This window comes from Cricetulus griseus (assembly GCF_003668045.3).
Source record: "Cricetulus griseus strain 17A/GY chromosome 1 unlocalized genomic scaffold, alternate assembly CriGri-PICRH-1.0 chr1_1, whole genome shotgun sequence".
Taxonomy (NCBI): domain Eukaryota; kingdom Metazoa; phylum Chordata; class Mammalia; order Rodentia; family Cricetidae; genus Cricetulus; species Cricetulus griseus.
In genome coordinates this window covers 192,317,982-192,335,608 of record NW_023276807.1, presented here as the reverse complement: position 1 = coordinate 192,335,608, position 17,627 = coordinate 192,317,982, and the positions used below count along the sequence as shown (strand labels likewise).

The window sequence follows — 17,627 nt, the reverse complement described above, 5'->3', positions numbered from 1 at the left end:
ACTTGAGAATGCTATGAGGTTCTCCTGCAGCCCTTTCCATCCCTGCTTCCTTACTATCTGATGGATGCACACAGCCCTGTGATGCCATCCCTTCCCACAGCATCCCCCCCCACCTCATATACCCACCTCTCTGTTAACTCTGCTGTTAACCATGAGTGGATAGCCTTACCACCCAGTTAGCTCTGGGTTTGGCTCCATCTATCTCAGTGCCTGGGACTGTGAACTCCTGGTTATTCTCTGGTCTCTTGGTAGGAAGAACAGAGGAAGAAAATAAGATTTTGTGGGGGAGTCAGCCTGCAGAGTGATTGGAGAAGGATGTGTTTGCCTACTGTCCCTTGTGGCCAGTGTCTCAGCCCTCTGGACAACTTCACTGCAGGCTTTTCCTGGAAGATTCATTATCACCTGCACATCTGGTCTTTTGCTGAGTTCTGCTTTTTGAAAAGTCTTTAGACTGTCAACTGTGTTTGACCCTTTCCTCTCCAGTCTAGTGGTCTCGATTCAAGTTCATCCTTTGTTGAAGGGACCTTACATTGATGGCCTCTTTTCCTAGTGTTTCTCCCAGGATGATCCACCCTGTGCCAGGGAAGCCCTCACTCTACAATTGTCCTTGGAGCTGTTGGTCCGTTTTCTTGCTAACATTACCTGTCTTTGACTTTAAGTTTGTGTTCCTGAGAACACTGTCTCCTTCCCTGTAGCCTATCCTGATTACATACCTTCATCATTTTTCTTTAGACTTCCAGGCAATTTTTTTTTTTTTTGTTCCTAGGGGTCCTGTACAGGAAACAGGGCAAAAACAGTTGATTGCCTTAAAATTTTACATTGACCTAAAGAACTAGGAAATAAAGGAATTAATTAAGCAATGCCTGAAAACTAATAGACTGAGACCAAACAAGGATGAGAAAGCCAGACCCATAGGAGAGTCTGCCATGTGATAATTGTCTTCTAGTCAGGCAGTGGTGGCACACACCTTTAATCCCAGCACTCAGAAGGTAAAGGCAGGACAATCTCTGTGAGTTCTAAGCAAGCCTGGTCTACAGAGACAGTTCCAGGATGGACTCCAAAGCTACACAGAGAAACCCTGTCTTGAGAGAGAAAAAAAAAGAAAATTGTCTTCTAAATCATCAGAGATATTTTTCTTTTACAAAATAAGTTTTCTGCTGAGCTTTTTCAACTGTCATGATAAATAGCTCACCTTAGGCTGTACGTATGGGACAGAAATAGAAAAGTTATTAATAATGGTTATGCACTTGGAAACAGAGAACTTGAGCAATATGTTATTTGAAGGAAGAGTTTGTGAATAGAAACACACCTCCAACCTTGTGTTTGTACACATCACGTTCATGGGATGATCTGTGAGAATGGTGAACGCTATCTTGTTCCCAGGTATCCCCTGTAAGCCACCTTGGGGCATGCATTGTAAGCGTCTCAACATTGTTTACCAAACTAGCATTCTGCTTATTGCCTTCTCGTGTCACTTCTTTCCTTACCAGCTAGAAAGGGAGAAAGTGCTAATGTAGCCAAGGGAGCAGGGAATATGAAGAGCAAGAGTGGGCCCCAGGGGCTGCTCAGGATCCAATTTCAAGAGCTTTCACAATTTGCTTAGATATCCATGTCATTTCTATTAGGGGAGAAATAAAATAAGGAGAATATGGCATGACCAAACGTCTTGGCACTTAGTAGCCATACCTTATGCACTGTGTGTATAATTTATTTTCTATTTCAAAAATCATGAGCATGAGGCAAGTTTGGCTTATTTACTTCCCTTCTCTTTCTTTGTTTCCTTTATTTTTATTTTTACTAATGGAGATTAAACCCAGGATCTTGCATATACAAGGCAAGGGTTTCCCTACCAAACTTTTTGTTTTACAAATTTTTATTACATTTTTATTTGGGGGGGTTGCACCTGCCATGGTGTACATGTGGAGTTCAGAAGACAATTTATGCAAGTCGGTTCTCTCATTCTACCATGTGGGTCCAGATGACTGAATTCAGGTCATCAGGCTGATGGCAAGTGCCTTTAGCACCTGAATCATCGCATCTGTATCTGTCTACCCTACTCCCTTTTTTGTTGTTATTGAGACAGGGCTTCATTATGTAGCCCAGGTTAGCCTAAGTCTGTCCATGTATGTAGCTCATCCTCCTGCCCCTGCCTCCCAATGTGGGATTAAAGGCATGTACCACTATACCTGGCCCCTTTTTATATTTTTTATTTAGGAACAGGGTCTCACTAAGTTGCCTAGGTGGGCCTTAAACACCCTCAGTAACCCAGGCAGTCCTTAAGTTTTTTATTCCCTTGCCTCAGCCTCATGAGTAGCTGAGGTACCAGACCCAGCTAGCAGCTTGGTTTTTCTGTTGCACTATTCCTTTTTCACTGGCTCCTGGCAGTGAAAAGAGACATACAGATCCTTTAGGATGTCCAGTTTCATCTCTCAGGTTGAGTTCCTCTAATTATAGGCCAAGCAGTGACTTAGACCCAACATCATGCTTCCATCGATTCTTAGCAGTTCTCCCCTTGTGAGACTACAGTTAGTGGAGGAGGACACTGGGCACCCGAGCTGGCATCCTCTTCCAGAAAGATTAAAAACCCATTTACAAATATGAGTGGTCTCAGAGGCAACACACTACCCGGTTTGTTTTCTCTTGCCTCCTGGCGCTGATGGACTGGGGAATTGGGCCTCAGCACAAAGACAGCATTTGTGATGTCGACTGTATGGTACTCTGTCAGTTCCTCACCAGAAAAGTTTAGCATAGGGCTACGGGTAAATGAAAGCACAGATGTCTGGGTCCCCCAGGCCCATAAATCCCCTCTTCAGCATGCCTGAGAAGGAAACCTGGCCCAGCTCTGAAAGGGGCCGGAGTGAGCACCTCTCATGTGGATCAGGGAATACCAACTCCCATGGGCCAGCTGCACGCTGAGCTCTGCCTCTCCATGCACAGCTGTGCATGACTGCTAAACACATTTGAGTCAAGTCCAGCAAGAACAGAATTCATTGCCCTGTGATGTTGCCCTTCATTCTCTTTGGACATGAACATCTTTCTTTTCTGTTACAAAGAGTGTGTTCCTTATGGGGAAATAGAGAAAGAGAGAATCAGAATGTGTATAGCTGTCTATTCCTAAACAACCCTTTTAACATTGTGACATTTCTTTTCAGAATGACTTTGAATATTAGTGCACACATTATATACCCTTAGCCTAGCTGAAGGTTACTTAGTCTGTCCAGCCTCACTTGTGTGCTCAGGTTGGGGTGCAAGTGTTTCTCTTGACACTGGAATATGCCAACTTTTATTAAAGTTAATATCTCTTTTGTTTCCCCTAGTAGTTTTGGTTTAGGTCTCCCACCCTTACCCCCATTTTGTTGTTTTGAAGCAAAGTCTCATGTAGCCCAAGCTGGCCTTGAACTTGCTATGTAGCTGAGGAAGACCTTGGTCTACTTCCTCAATGCTAAGATTACAGGAATGTACTATTGCACCTAGTTAATGCAGTCCTGAGAATCAAACCTGGAACCTCATGCATACTAGGCAAGTGCTTTACCAACTGAGCCAATGGCTCAGTGGGTTTTGTCCTGTCTCTCTATGTTTCTACCTACATCCTTCCTTTGTCATTTATCTGGGTGAGGAGCTTTTGTGTAGTATCAAAAGGAAATATTATATAGCACTTATTTTTGGAAAGTATGATCTTTATGAACTAAGTATTATTCTAGTGTGTTGATATGATTTATTTTACATAGCAGGTGTGAGGTCATGGATACTTGGGCTATGAACACTTTTATGAATTTTCATGTGTATTTTTAAAAAACATAATACTATACACTGGGCTTTTATTTTTACATATGATTTAGAACATGTGCAGAACTTGGTTAGATACCATTATCGTGAAATAAATGGAAAAGGTAGCCACTGCTGCTCTGAGGCTCTCTCTCCAGGCATTGTCTGTGGGTACTTGCCTGGTGATGAGATCTGCCCTCCTTCTTAAACTGGCACATAGAGCATGCTCCATGGAGAATTGTTTGGCTAAAGAAGGATGTGGTAATCACAACCCCTCAATGCTTTGATCCTTGGTCTTTAGGTCTAGAAGCTATTCATGTGACCCAAGTGCAATATAAATACATGATAAGCCAGTGATCTTCATGAATATCCTTTCTGTCTACTATGTTAACTATTCTTTCCTATGCTTGATGATGGAAAAGTGATCAATATGAAAAAGGAGACGTGTGTTGTAGAAAACTATAAAATCTGGTTGGTAATAATTTTGTAAGACATTAGAAAAAGAAAGAGAAACATTAAAAAAACCACTGTATCTCAGTCATAACACATGTTAGTATATTAAAGCGCCAAAAGTTTTGGGTCCCTAGTTACTTTGCATATATGAAGATAAGCTTAATATTTTGTGTGTGTGCGTTGCATGTGTGTGTGTGTGTGTGTTTGTATGTGTGTACATGGGTACGCGTCAGTGTTGGGGAGTGTTCACATGTGTGTTAGGGAAAGTAACCAGAAACTAGACTATGTTGCTGTCTAGAAGGTAGTGGGACAGCTGAGAAGTGATGGTGCTGCATAGAAAGAGGGACTCCTGATACTTGACTGCCTTTTTTTTTCCCCCTCTAGAGTTATAGGTGGCCTAAATAATCAACATGTAATATCAAGCTTTGTCTTTTTAATTTAGAAATAACAACTTGTTAGATTTCACAGTGGTCCAACTCCTGTTCAAAGTGACTGAAGTTCATGACCTCACATCACCTCCCCCAGAACTCTACAAGGTGGTCTTGGTGCCATTTTACACCCTGTGCCCAGGGTCACACAAGTGCTACAAGGAGACCTGCAAGGCGATCTGTATACCACTTTTGTGGTTAGGTTTCTTTAAAAAATAAAGTCAATAATTGGTCACACTGAAGCCAGTGGTTTGTCAAGATTTAAAAATAGCCACCAGACATTGCATTTGAAGCATCTGCATTCAGTTGGCCCTTATTTTGTCACCTCGGTGGAGAGAGGCATTATTTCCAGCTAGTGGGATATTGGTTGTGAACATTATCATTTAAAAGCCATTCATGAGTTAAGATGGTTGGCTGGTTGCCCTAAGCCCTTGATTTTTGACTGGTGTCGAGCAAATTGGTAACACTTTCTCCACACCGGTACCAAATATCATCTCTAGCTTTTCATTCATTCTAAGAATTTCTGTGAGCTTCGGGAGAGTTTCTCCTTGTCTGGGGCCTTGGGTGTTCAACATGTATTGATTCTAAATTGCCTAGGTGCCCTTTCACGGTGTTTTCAGTGGCCATTCCATGAACCGAGTCTAGTTTTTAGTGCCACTTTCTGTCTAACTCTGTGTTCCTGATCATGCCTATTTGCCAGTCAGCTTGGTTTTCTTAGTTATCTCTTCATTATACAAAGTGTGGAAGATAAATGTAGAAAATTATGAAGTTGAAAATAAAATGCCACCATCCAAGGGTAGAACCCCATTATCATTTTGTGTATTTTGAATGGAGCTCTCCCTTCTCTTTACTTGACTCTGCATGTAAAGTTTTCTCCATATCCCTAAGCTTTCCCCAAAGAGTGTTATTTTTTTATTCTTGTCTTTATAAACTTATGCTGTTTTTTAATTTTATGGTTATATTTTAATTCCTTTTCTTGAGCATTCTTTGGCCATTTCCAGATTTGTTTGCTGTGGAGCTGGGGATCCAAAACCTAAAGTCTGGCACATGCTAGGCAACCTCTCCACCTCCAGCTACATGCTCAGCTGGCTATTTCCAGATGTTTTGTTTTTATAAATAGCACTTAGTCAGCCAGGTGGTAGTGGTGCACACCTTTAATCCATTCCAGCACTTGGGAGGCAGAGGCAGGCGGATCTCTGTGAGTTCGAGACCAGCCTGGTCTACAAGAGCTAGTGCCAGGACAGTCTCCAAAGCCACAGAGAAACCCTGCCTCGAAAAACCAAAAAAAATAAAAATAAAAAATAAATAAATAAATAGCACTTTGTTATGCTGATGGGTCTCCTGGTGGTTATTCTAGTGAAGTTCCTCCAAGAAGCTATTTGCTCTGAAGTAATTCAGAGATGTTTCTGCTGTTTGCTATGGATAAAAGCCTCCAAGACTTTCCCCTTATCTGTGATTTCACTCTTCCCTGTTAAGGTTACCCATGATCAACTATGATAAGAAAATGGTAAATGAAAAATGCCAAGAATAAACAAACTTATACACTAAAAATAACTTTGACTATTGTGTGAATTAGCTTTATGTAGCTGTGACCAAATATCTGAGAGAAACACCGGGGAGGAATGAGGTGAAGGAATGAGGTATTCATGTTTCTACAACTGCATGACCCATGCATTTGAACAGGGTGACCGAGGCAGAGGGACAAACATGCCAGGCAGACAGAGCTTAAGTGAGAAATTGTATTAGACAGATGGACAGAAGAGGGAGACAGGAAAAGCCCTGTCTGACCCAGAGGAATAGCAGGAAAGAGAGAGAGAAAGAAGATGGGAAAGAAAGCAGGAGAAAGAGTGAGCGGAAAGAGAACATAAATGGGCAGAGGTCTTTCTTTTAAATGGGTCCTTTGCATCTGGGCTGACCAGGTTACTGCCTGAGTGAATTCTGCCAGGTGACAGGGGCAGGCCAGCATAATGCCTGAATGCTTATAATGGTAGCAGGAGCGCATGATGGAGGATCATTGTTTGCATAGTCATGGACCAGGAAGCAGAAGGGAAAATGCCTGTGTTCTGGTGGTTTTCTCCCTTCCCTCTTCCATTCCGGGGTTGCAGGAAGCCCTAAGAAAAGCACGCACTCCCCACCTTCATGTCCTGTCTTTCCCTCTCACTTAATCTTTTCTGGAAACAACTCCATAGGCACACCCAGAAGTGTGTCTCAATCTACTAGGTGATTCTAAATCTAGTCAAGGCAATAAAGAAAATTAGCCTTCAACCGGATGGTGGTGACAGACGCCTTTAATCCCAACACTCGGGAGACAGAGATTAAGGCCAACCTGGTCTACATAGTGAGTTCCAGGACAGCCAGGCTACATACAGAAACCCTGTCTCAATGCCCCCCCCAAAAAAAAATGAGAGAGAGAAAGAAAATTAGCCTTCATATTTATAGTGTATTGTTATAATTGTTCTTTTATTAATTCTTGTTAATCTCTTAATGTGCCTAATGTAAGAATTAAACTTTGTCATAGATATGTACAGATCAATGGTTCACAACCTGAGTGTTGCGACCCCTTTGGGGATTGAATGACTCTTTCACGGGATCAGATATCAGATATCCCAAATATCAGATATTTGCATTATGATTCATAACAGTGGCAAAATTACAGTTATGAAGTAACTACAAAAGTAATTTTATGGTTGGGGGGTCACCACAATATGAGGAACTGTATTAAAGGGTCATAGTATTAGGAAGGTTGAGAACCACTGGTTTAGACAAAGCATGGATTTTATTAGGACCGGTACTGTGGGTTTACACATCCAGCAGAGACTCCTAGAACATATTTCCATGGATAAGAGGGGACTGATGGGTGTAGACAAGCACTAACAATAGCAGTATAGCTGATAGCCTAACAGTGAGAGTTTTCTACTGCTGTGATAAAACACCATAACCAAAAGCAACCTGGGGAGGGATGGGTTCATTTGTCTTACAGGTTACAGTGCATCATCAGGGGAAGCCAACACAGGGAATTAAGGCAGAAACCTGTCAGCAAGAACTGAAGCAGAGACCATGGAGGAACACTGCTTATTGTCTCGCTCCTCATAGTTTGCTTTGTATGCTTTCTTACATAATCCAGGACCACCTGTCCAGGGGTAGCAATGCCCACAGCAGGCAGGACCCTCCTACCTAATCATTAAACAGTGAAATGACCCCACAGACTTGCTTGCCTACAGGCCAGTGTAATGCAGGCATTTTCTCAGTTGAGGTTTCCTCTTCCCAGATGACTCTAGTTTGCATTAAGTTGACACAAAAATTAGCCAGCACAGGTACCAACCATCTCCTGATGACTGTGCAGTGGGCATCTGGCCAAACTGTTGTCCTACCTTGACTTGGACAACCCTCACTTTAGCTTTGTGAGGTTTTATTTATCAGGCTGCCTCGAGAGATAAGAATACTGAGAGCCAGAGAAGTGTTTTCTTTCCCAGGTCCTTCGGCCATGTAAGTTGACTTAAAGCCACATCTGCTTTAGGAGTAAAACCTTTGTTTTCGGCTCCAGTCTGTGTTTTTGGAGTGGAATGGCTGTACACAGTCCCTATTCCTATGCTTACCTTCTGCCAGTCCCTCAGTCCTCTGGTTCTTCACTTTCTCCTGCCCTTTCAGAAGATTAGCACAAAGACCAAATGTGATAGAGCCAAACAGTGGGAAAGTGCTGTTCCTCATTTTAAGCAAGCTGTTCTAAGGAAGCCTTGTAGGAGACCTCTCTGGCATACTGTGAGGAGCCTTTTGTGACTGCATGTTGGAACTTTTTGGTTGAACCCACTGAAGCAGCCACCCTCAGAACATGTTTCCTCCTACAGTTCCAACCCAGCTTCCAACCAATTTACTGTTGAACCATCTCCTACCAAATAGCTGTATAGTTGGGATGGTGGAGAGAATGTGCCTGACCTGAGTTCTTTATTGGAGCATGTTATCTTTGGCTGTGGAGACCTGTTTTTGCAAAAGGATGGAGCAAGTGCCCCGCTGAACAGGCAGCATTAACAAATCAAATCTGTCCCACAGTATCTACCTGCTGAGCTTTCATTTCCTCTGACATATGTAAATGGGCTGGTTTCCTACCCAACAGTCAGTCTGCTCCCCACCTGCAACATCTTTCCTACATTCCCAGCTTGGGTGTAAACATGAGCACCCATTTCCAAAATCTGCATTTGTCTGTCTCCCGTATGGCCGTTGTTATTTTAGCTGCCAACCGTTATGAGCTTTGGGTTTCTACTTATTTGCCGGTCTGGGTTTCCTCATGGAAACTCTTGCTTATTCTGGAACTTTTTCACTGCTATCCCAGAATCCTCCCCACCCCAGCACATCTATGGATTTGTGTCTGTGGTTATGTGGTCCCTCCAAAGGCTGAGTCCATCACTTTGAAATGGACCAGTGTTTCCCACCTAAGGGCACATAAGCAATGTCTCAAGATGTTTTGGTAGGCAAAGCTGGGTTGGGGATGTTACTGGTATGTTGTGGTTAGAGACCAGTGATGTTGTTAAGCATCCTAGAAGGCACAGGACAACTTTGCATAATAAAGACTTGTCTGGTTCAGAATTGAGTGGCCACAAAACTGAGAAACTATCACAGACTAAGAAGTTGCATGAAAGTCATCTACCTTGGTTCATGTACCACCCTACACTAGGGCAGACCTGACCTGGATTATCATTTTGAGTGTTGTCCACCACCACCACCACCAGTTAAAATCTTAAATATTATTAACTACATGGCCTTCAACAAAATTTCACCTTCTGTGAGCCTCAAGTTTCGTATCTGTGAAATGGGAGCAAGAATCTCAGGTTTAAGAGAATTCTAAAGCTTCAGTTCAGGAACAGAACATCTTCCCACCCCCACCAGGCATTCACTTTACAGTTATAAAGCCCTCCCATGTGTGAAGTGCTGATAAATCCACCAGTGAATGAAGCAAATAGATATCCCTGCCTTCGAGGTGCTGATCATTGTGGTTTCAATATGAAATGTCACTTGGTTCAAGCACTTGGTCCCCACACAGCTGATATTGTTTTAGAAGGTTGTAGTTTAGGAGGTGGCACCTTGCTGGAGGAGGTGGCCACTGGTTTTATAGCTTGTCCCCACTCTTCCTGTCTATGTTCTACTTTGTAATTGTGGATACAGTGTGACCAACTGCTTCACTTGTTCCTGCTGCCATCCCTTTCTGCCATGGATAGACTATATCCTCTAAAACTGTGAGCCAAAAGAAAGCCCTCCCTCCCTCCCTTAAGCTTCTTCTTGTCAGATATTTGGTTGCAGTGGTGAGTAAAGTATTGCATTTGTCTTCTATTGTGAGGAAGCATATGTCAGAAACCAGACAGTGAGGTCACAAAGGCACACCCATCAAGTACAGAAAAATTAAAGCCTAGAGGACATTGTCAGGGACTCTGGAAGCTTTGTGTTTATCCCTTGGGATTCTTTTAGCAGTAGTCACATGTTTCTCCCCCAACTCAGTCCTCTCATATAATCGTGCCCATTTACATTGCTAACCGGCCCAGGTGTAGTTCCTGGCCTGTGGCTGGTGCTGTGGTGAACGCCTGCCCATGTCTGAGGAACTGATTCAGGACTAGCAGCAGCAGCTCCTTCCCAGATCCCAGCAGCTGTTCACCACACACCCAACCCCAGCTCATTATTTCTTCTTCTGCAGTTTTTCTTTCAACATTCTCCCAGCTTCGCTGAGAAAAAAAGCAAAGTGTTTGGTTTAATACAGCCCAGGGATGTAAATCTGGAGCGTGGCTGGTCAAAAATCAGTCAGTGTTCCTAAAACTGAGCCCAGTGCATTCTCTTTCCTTAAGCCAAATTTATTTCCTAGAAGGTGAGAGATGGACCTTTTCTCATTGAAACCTCCAAACAGCCTGTGATTTCCTGGAACTAACAGGTTCAGACCCAGCATAAAAGGAGGTCAGATTTTTTAAACAAAATACATATTTTGGATCCTATCTGGGCAAATGTCTTAGTGCTCATGCACATGCAGACACACACACACACACACACACACACACACACACACACACACACACACACACACACACCACAATTCCCACGTTGGCAAAATGAAAACAGAGTCCACTTGATGAGGGTAATGTGAGAATTGGAAACATTACATCCAAAGAGCTGAGGATAGATGCATGAAGGATTCTTGAGATAATTCCCATTGCACCCCGAGACTGGCAGTCACTAAGAAAACACCAAAGGGGAAGTGCCTTTATGGTAGTTCACCTCTTGTCCCCGGGTAGCAATGAAGAAAATCTCTGACTGACTGAGAAGGTCTTAATAAATTCATAAAAATATGTCCATTATTTCTTATATTCAAAACATGACACTAGAACTTAGGTACAGGGATTTTTGCCTGTGAGATGAGTAAAACTTCCTGGATGAGAGTGCAAGCATGTGCTAACCTGTTCCTATCTGGAAGCGGTACTGCTGAACAGCCTGTTTGAAGGTAAATTTGGTAACACATTTTAACATCGAGTATCAATATTAGAGTGCTTGCTTGAACATAGATGAGATCTTAGAAACTCCAGCAACCCAAATGAGATGCGATAAAAATAAATAAAACTTGATAGTTTTTAGACTGAAGAAATCTGCCTCCATAAATATTTATAAATATTTACACAAACACACACAGGGTGTTCCCTTAAGCACTTCTTGTAATAGTCAGCTGCCAGAAATGAATCCACCGTTCATCAGGTGGTCATTGAATACGTATGGGATCATTGAATACGTTTGGGGTCTACTTAGTAGCCATTGCTAAGGAGTGGTTTTGGAAGTGAGGAAAATGTTTGGGACTAGGAAATACTTTTGTGACATCACTAATTTGTTCACTTCAAAGATGTTTAATTTTATGTTATCTGAACTTTCCCTCAGTGTTTTTACTTGAAAGGAATTTGCTCTCTTTTTAATTAACTTTTTATGTTAGCAAACAAAATATTATCTTCCATAGTAGCATTTTCATTTATACTCTTTCATACATTATATATAACTCCATACATTATGTTTTGTTTTCTGTTATTCACCTCAGTAATGTTGTTGTTGCTCTAAGAATTATTTTAGTTTTAATTGTGTATATATGGGGGGAGGTGCTCATGAGTGTAGGAGCCAGGGGAGGCCAGAAAAGTGAGTTGGATCCTTTGGAGCTGGAGTTACAGTTGGTTGTGCACTATCAATATGGAAACTAGAAAGCAAATTTAAGTTCTATACAAGAGCAGCAAGTGCTGCTAGTCACTGAGCCATCTGTCCAACCCCTCAGGTATATTTTTGAAGAATGAATTTTTTATATGCTGACATGAAAAAGGTTTAGTTGACTGAGAAGAGAAAACATTCCATTTTCTGTAAAATGCTTAGAAGAAAATTGGAAAGGTCTAGAATACAACAATAGTTATTGCTAGAAGTGGATTTTTTTGGGGGGGGAAGAAGCTGACTTAAAATCACATAATTTTGCAAAACATAAAAGTTTCAAGTTGGTATAAATTATTTTCCACCTCTTGGGGGAAGTCCACAGTTGGTCAGATTGAAAGTATGATGAGATGGGCAACTGATCCTTTCAAGTGAAAGTGGAAACTGTTGCTGCACTTTTCCTTTTTGTATTTTCTTCTTTCTGTTCTATAGTTCCCACCTGCCCATCAGAACCACAAAGAGAGTGGGCTGGTGACTCACTGCCTTGTTTTGACCTTTCAGGACTGTGGCTAATTGATTCTGAGTGCAGGCAAAGCTACATCCATTTAGCATAGCTGTTGTTTGTAAGGGGCTTGTTTAAGCAATCCCAGAATTTGTGTAAAACCACTAGTGACCTGGGCAAGCAAGTACTTGTTGTCCTTTATAGAGTTGGTTCAGATGTCATGAGCTTACCTGTGAGTCAGGAACTCACACTAGTCCCTGCTAGCCCCGGGGCTTGCCTGCTGCTTGCAAAGCTCTGGAAAGGTTCTGAAGCCCCTTTGGAAATATATATCATATTTTCCATTTTCTCAGGTTCTAAGTAATTAAAAAGTAAGATAGAAGTCACCTATAATATCTATGTGAAAAAAAATGAAAAGTTAATGGCATTTTAAATATCTGCTCACATAGGATCTGCATAATTTTGAAGTAATCATATACAGTTTTTAACGCTGGTCAAGTTTGCATAAAGGGGATTTTTAGCAGTTAAATTATCTCAGAGTTGGCTTAAAGGCTAGTCAATATTCTGTCAACAGGTAATTCTAACTTATTTAGTAGTGACCTTAACAATAGAGCCCTCTCTAAAGCCTCCCCACCTCCCCACCCCCCACTCCCCACCCCCCACCCCCACTCCAATTTTTAAGCAAAATAAAAACTTCTCTAATGAGTTTTAATTGTTTTATTTCATAGTTGGGTCTCAAATAATTGAGAGCTGTACTGTCTTAGTGATACAGGCTCATGTGTCACATACAAAATCAATTAAAATCAAGTTAAATAAACAGAGCAAGATGTGGTCACTGTTCTGTCAGATGTTTATGCAAATGGCAGAACAGGAAAGAAGGGAGGACATTGGTGAAGTCTTCCTAAAAGAGAGAGATCTGGGTTGTGTTCTGAAGACAGGTGAGGATTAGTTAGTAGGAAATGGGAGAAACACCCTAGAGAAAGAGAAGGTTGCTCAGAGGAAGCACTGAGGGATAGAAAAAAAAAAAAAAGTTAGGGAATGGCAGGTGATGGGTGAGTGGCAGGATACAGTCCTAAATATGTCTGTCGCTTGCTGTCAGATTCTTTGCCGTGCTGAATGGAAGTTCACACAGAAGGGCTCGGGGGCAGTAGCAGCACAGGAACATTTGCTAAAGCGTATGTTGGGGGGGGGAGCGGTGTTGTGGCTTTTAGCTGGTAGCACACAACCATAATCTCAACTCTTGGGAGGCTGAGATAGGAGGACTGATCCTGAATTTGAAGGCAGCCTGGGCTACACATGAGTTCCAGGTCATCCTGTACTGTATAACCAAAGAACCCATCTTCTTAAAAATATTTATTTTAATATTTTACAGTGTGTATATGAATGCATGTATGTATGCACATATGTACGTGTAAGTGTATGTAAGTGCGGATGCCCTCAGGGGCGAGAGACATGAGATTCCCCTGGAGACAGATCTAAGACAGTGTGGACACAGAAATCCAAACTTGGCTCTTCTGGAAAGGCCACAAGCTTCTTAACAGTTTAGTCATCTCTCCAGCTTCATGAGAACTTGTCTTTTTAAAACAGAAAAAAAAAAAAAAAAAAAGGTTTTTTGAGTATAGAAATACCTCTTTACATTTCCATTTCTAGGGAACATGTTGCAATCTTGCAGGTTAAAGACTAATGATGACACATTTACCTTCCTTTGAATGCTTTGCATTTGTCACAAGAAAGCCCCATGGGAGCATATTTCAGTCACAAGGCTGAATTCTGGGTGATTAGGACCTCTAAAGACTGCTGGGGCCTCTTTGCAAAAGGACAAAACAAGCCAGGGGTAGGCATCATTTGCTGCCAGGCTGGTACTTGGTATGCATATTCATTGCAACATTTTGAGTTGATAGAACCCCAACTACTGGAGACAGAAAGAGGACTGTATTAGCCCATGTAGCTAAAATGACTAAGGGTAGTCCTTTCAGGCATCAGGTACAATGGGATCCAGGAGCTCAATCAGTTCAATTTGGTAAAGCCTGTTTGCTTTCTCCCTCGAGATCCCTTCTCTCCAGCCTTCATCTTGTGTGTCCCTTGCTTCTCTCCTGTGGGAAATAGGTTGTTCTTTGTGACCAGGGAGAATTTGCTTATGTTATCTCCGAACTCAACCCCCCCCCCCTTTCATAAATCATGTGGCCCAGCCCTACATCGGCATGGTGGCACTTTCTGGTTGCTCAGACCTGCATAAGCCTACCCATACTATATGGGGATGGGGGCGGGGGGGCGGGGATAGTGGAATCCTACTGTAGGAGAGGGTGAGGGTGGTTTTTTTGGGGGGGTATCCACCACTGTTTTCCCTTGTGCTTGGGGAGAGTAATGTCCATTGGAAACAAGCCATTGGGTGTGTGCTGGAGAGCTGCCTTTTGCATGTGAGCCTGGCCTGTGTGGTCTTGTTTTGTAGTTCACTCAATGTCCAGGTCACATAGAACGATGCCTCCAGCATGTTGTGTGAAAAGACTCTTATTCATATTCCTCAGTGCCCCACTCCTTAAAAGCTTTGGCCATGCCCTTTCTTTCTTGCAGATACATGATTTGTGTCTGTCAGTGACAGGAAGCTGCTCAAAAAGGATCCACCCAGTCCTGCTGCTGACCCCATGATGGTTTCTTTTTCTCATTGTGTAGCGGTCCATTAGCTTCCGCAGTGAGAGCCGCCCCGACATCCTCGCCCCCCGAGCCTGGTCCAGAAATGCCACCTCCTCAAGCACAAAGCGGAGGGACAGCAAACTGTGGAGTGAGACCTTCGATGTGTGTGTCAATCAGGTGCTTACAGCCAAGGAGATCAAGCGGCAGGAGGTAAGCTCGGGACCCAAGGAGCTGCCAGTTTGTCTGCCACAAAGGTGCCCTGCAGGCAAGAACCAGTACATCATCCTCAGAGCCACATCATGTGTGGAAGGATATAGGATGGAATAAACTGAAAAGCCAGCATCCAGCTTCATGGTATGGCACCACTGTAAAAATAAAGTGATTTGGCAGTGTTGGATCCAAGTGTCCAATAAGGATTCTTACACTCACAAAGACACATACATACATACATACATACATACATACATACATACATACATACATACATACATACATACTGTGTCTCTCTCTCCCCCAACCCTGGCAGAGAAGGGGTACTTGGAATTTTGAGGTTCTATGGCTAAGCTGTTGTTCCCTAAGACCTGATCTTCCAGGTCTTCTTGCACACAGGTGAAAAGATAAGCATGCAGGATTACTCAGAAATCTAATGTCTGTAACAGTGCTACTAGTTTAGGATGGACCTGAACCTCTATGACCAGGAACTATTGAAACACTCAAAGTCCTATACAGCTGTAGAAATAGGGAACGTGTGTTTATCTATATGTAGATTAAAGCAGGAAACAAAATAGAATGCTACTGTGTATATAAAATAATAAGTATGTATGTATATGAGTTTGTTTGTGAGATCATAAAAATATTTCTGGAAGGATGCCCAAAGAATTGGCAACAAAGTTCCCTCCTGAAGTTCCTGAAAGAAGGAGCTGAGATCTTCCCCATGTGCATGTCCCATTTTGTGCACTCTGTGTTGGGTACCATGTAGATGTATTGCCTACCAAACAGTGAAAAGGCCTTTAAAATAATGTGTGTACCCTCAGAAGTCCTGTGTGGAAATATGGCAAAATCAGATGTGATTTTAGGATGTAGGTATGTGATCTTCATCTAGACTATTTGGCATGCAGATTCTTGTATCCTCAAATGGCAGTAATGGATTCAATTGACGGCTGTCCACTATTGAAAGTTTCTGGCTGGGGCTGCAGGGAGGGCTCAGCAGTTAAGAGCACTGGCTGCTCTTCCAGAGGACCCAGGTTCAATTCCACCACTCATGTGGCAGCTCACAACTGTCCAGTTTCAAGGGATCTGATATCCTCACACAGACATATATGTAGGTAAAACACAAATGTAATATATATATATATATATATATATATATATATATATATTATATATATATTCAATATTTTAAATGTACTATATATATAATATATTTTTTAAAAGCTCCTGGCTGGGTACTAGCCACTAGTAAGACCCAGGTAAAATAACAGAAGTGCTATACAGTTACAACCCAGCCTGTTTTAGTTTTTGTTTTGTTTTGGTTTTTGTCAACTTGACACAGCTAGCTTAGCTGGGAAGAGGAACCTGGATTGAAAAACTGCCTCCATCAGACTGCCTACAGGCAAGTTTGTGGGATGTTACTTGATTATTGATGTGGGAGGGTCCTGCCCACTGTGAGCAGTGCCATTCTTGGGCCAGTGGTCTTGTGTAGTATAAGAAAACGGCCGGCAGGCCAAATAGTAGTATTCCCCTATGAGAGTGGTTCTCGACTTTCCTAAGGCTAGAACCATTTAATACAGTATCTCATGTTGTAGTGAGCCCCCACCATAAAATTATTTCATTGCTACTTCATAACTGTAATTTTGCTGCTGTTATAAATCACAATGTAATATCTGATATGCAGGATATCTGCTATGTAACCCCCAGGTTAAGAATCACTACTCTATGACCTCTCTTCTAGTTCTTGCCTCTAGGCTCCTGAGTCTGGGCCTGAGTTTTCTCAGTGTTGGACTCTGACCTGAGAGTTGTAAGATGAAATCAACCCTTTCCTCCCAAGTTGCTTTTGTTTATCCCAGCAACAGAAACCAAACTTAAGATATGGCTGTATGCACTAACCCTTGGAGAAGGGAGAGAGGCTGATGGTTACAGGCGATAAGCAATGGCCAGTGATTTAATCTGTCATGCTGTCTGGGTCTCCATAGAAACCCAGAGGACAAAGTTTTAAGAGCTGAATAGTTAAACACATGAGTTCTGGGAAGGTGGTGTAGTAGACGTGGAGAGGGTGTAGGCTGCACTTGTACCTTCCCTTGTTCCTGTCCTCACCTGATGCTCATAGCCTTTATAATATAATACAATACCCTGTAAACCAGTAAACATGAATGTTGCCTTGAGTTCTGTGAACAGTTGTGGCAGATTAAGCAAGCCTGAGGAGGGATCGTGGTACACTGGCTTCCACCAGTTGATGAAACTCATAGGTCAAACTATCTGAGGTCTTGATTTGCATATAGAAGGGTGATGAGTCTTGGGACTGAGCCCTCACTTGGGGGACCTGATGCTGTCTCCAGGTACGTGGCATTAGAATTGAATAGAAGACAGCTACCTGGTATCTGTGGCGGAATTCATTGCTTGGAGTGCAGAGGGAAGTCCCCATATTGGGTGTCAGAAGTGAGCTATGTTATGAAAATAGAGGAGAAAAAAAAACAAACAAATGG

At 42.4% G+C, this 17,627-nt stretch overlaps 1 protein-coding gene across 3 annotated transcripts in view; it reads left to right on the top strand.

The window, feature by feature from the left end:
• The window catches only part of Arhgef3 (Rho guanine nucleotide exchange factor 3), a 169,693-nt gene that overhangs the window by 126,086 nt on the left and 25,980 nt on the right, over nucleotides 1–17,627 (top strand). For all 3 annotated transcript variants that reach the window (XM_035452829.1, XM_027389614.2, XM_027389618.2), the window contains one exon: nucleotides 14,965–15,135. In XM_035452829.1, coding sequence (XP_035308720.1) covers nucleotides 14,965–15,135 — 171 coding nt within the window. The remainder of the gene's footprint in view (nucleotides 1–14,964; nucleotides 15,136–17,627) is intronic.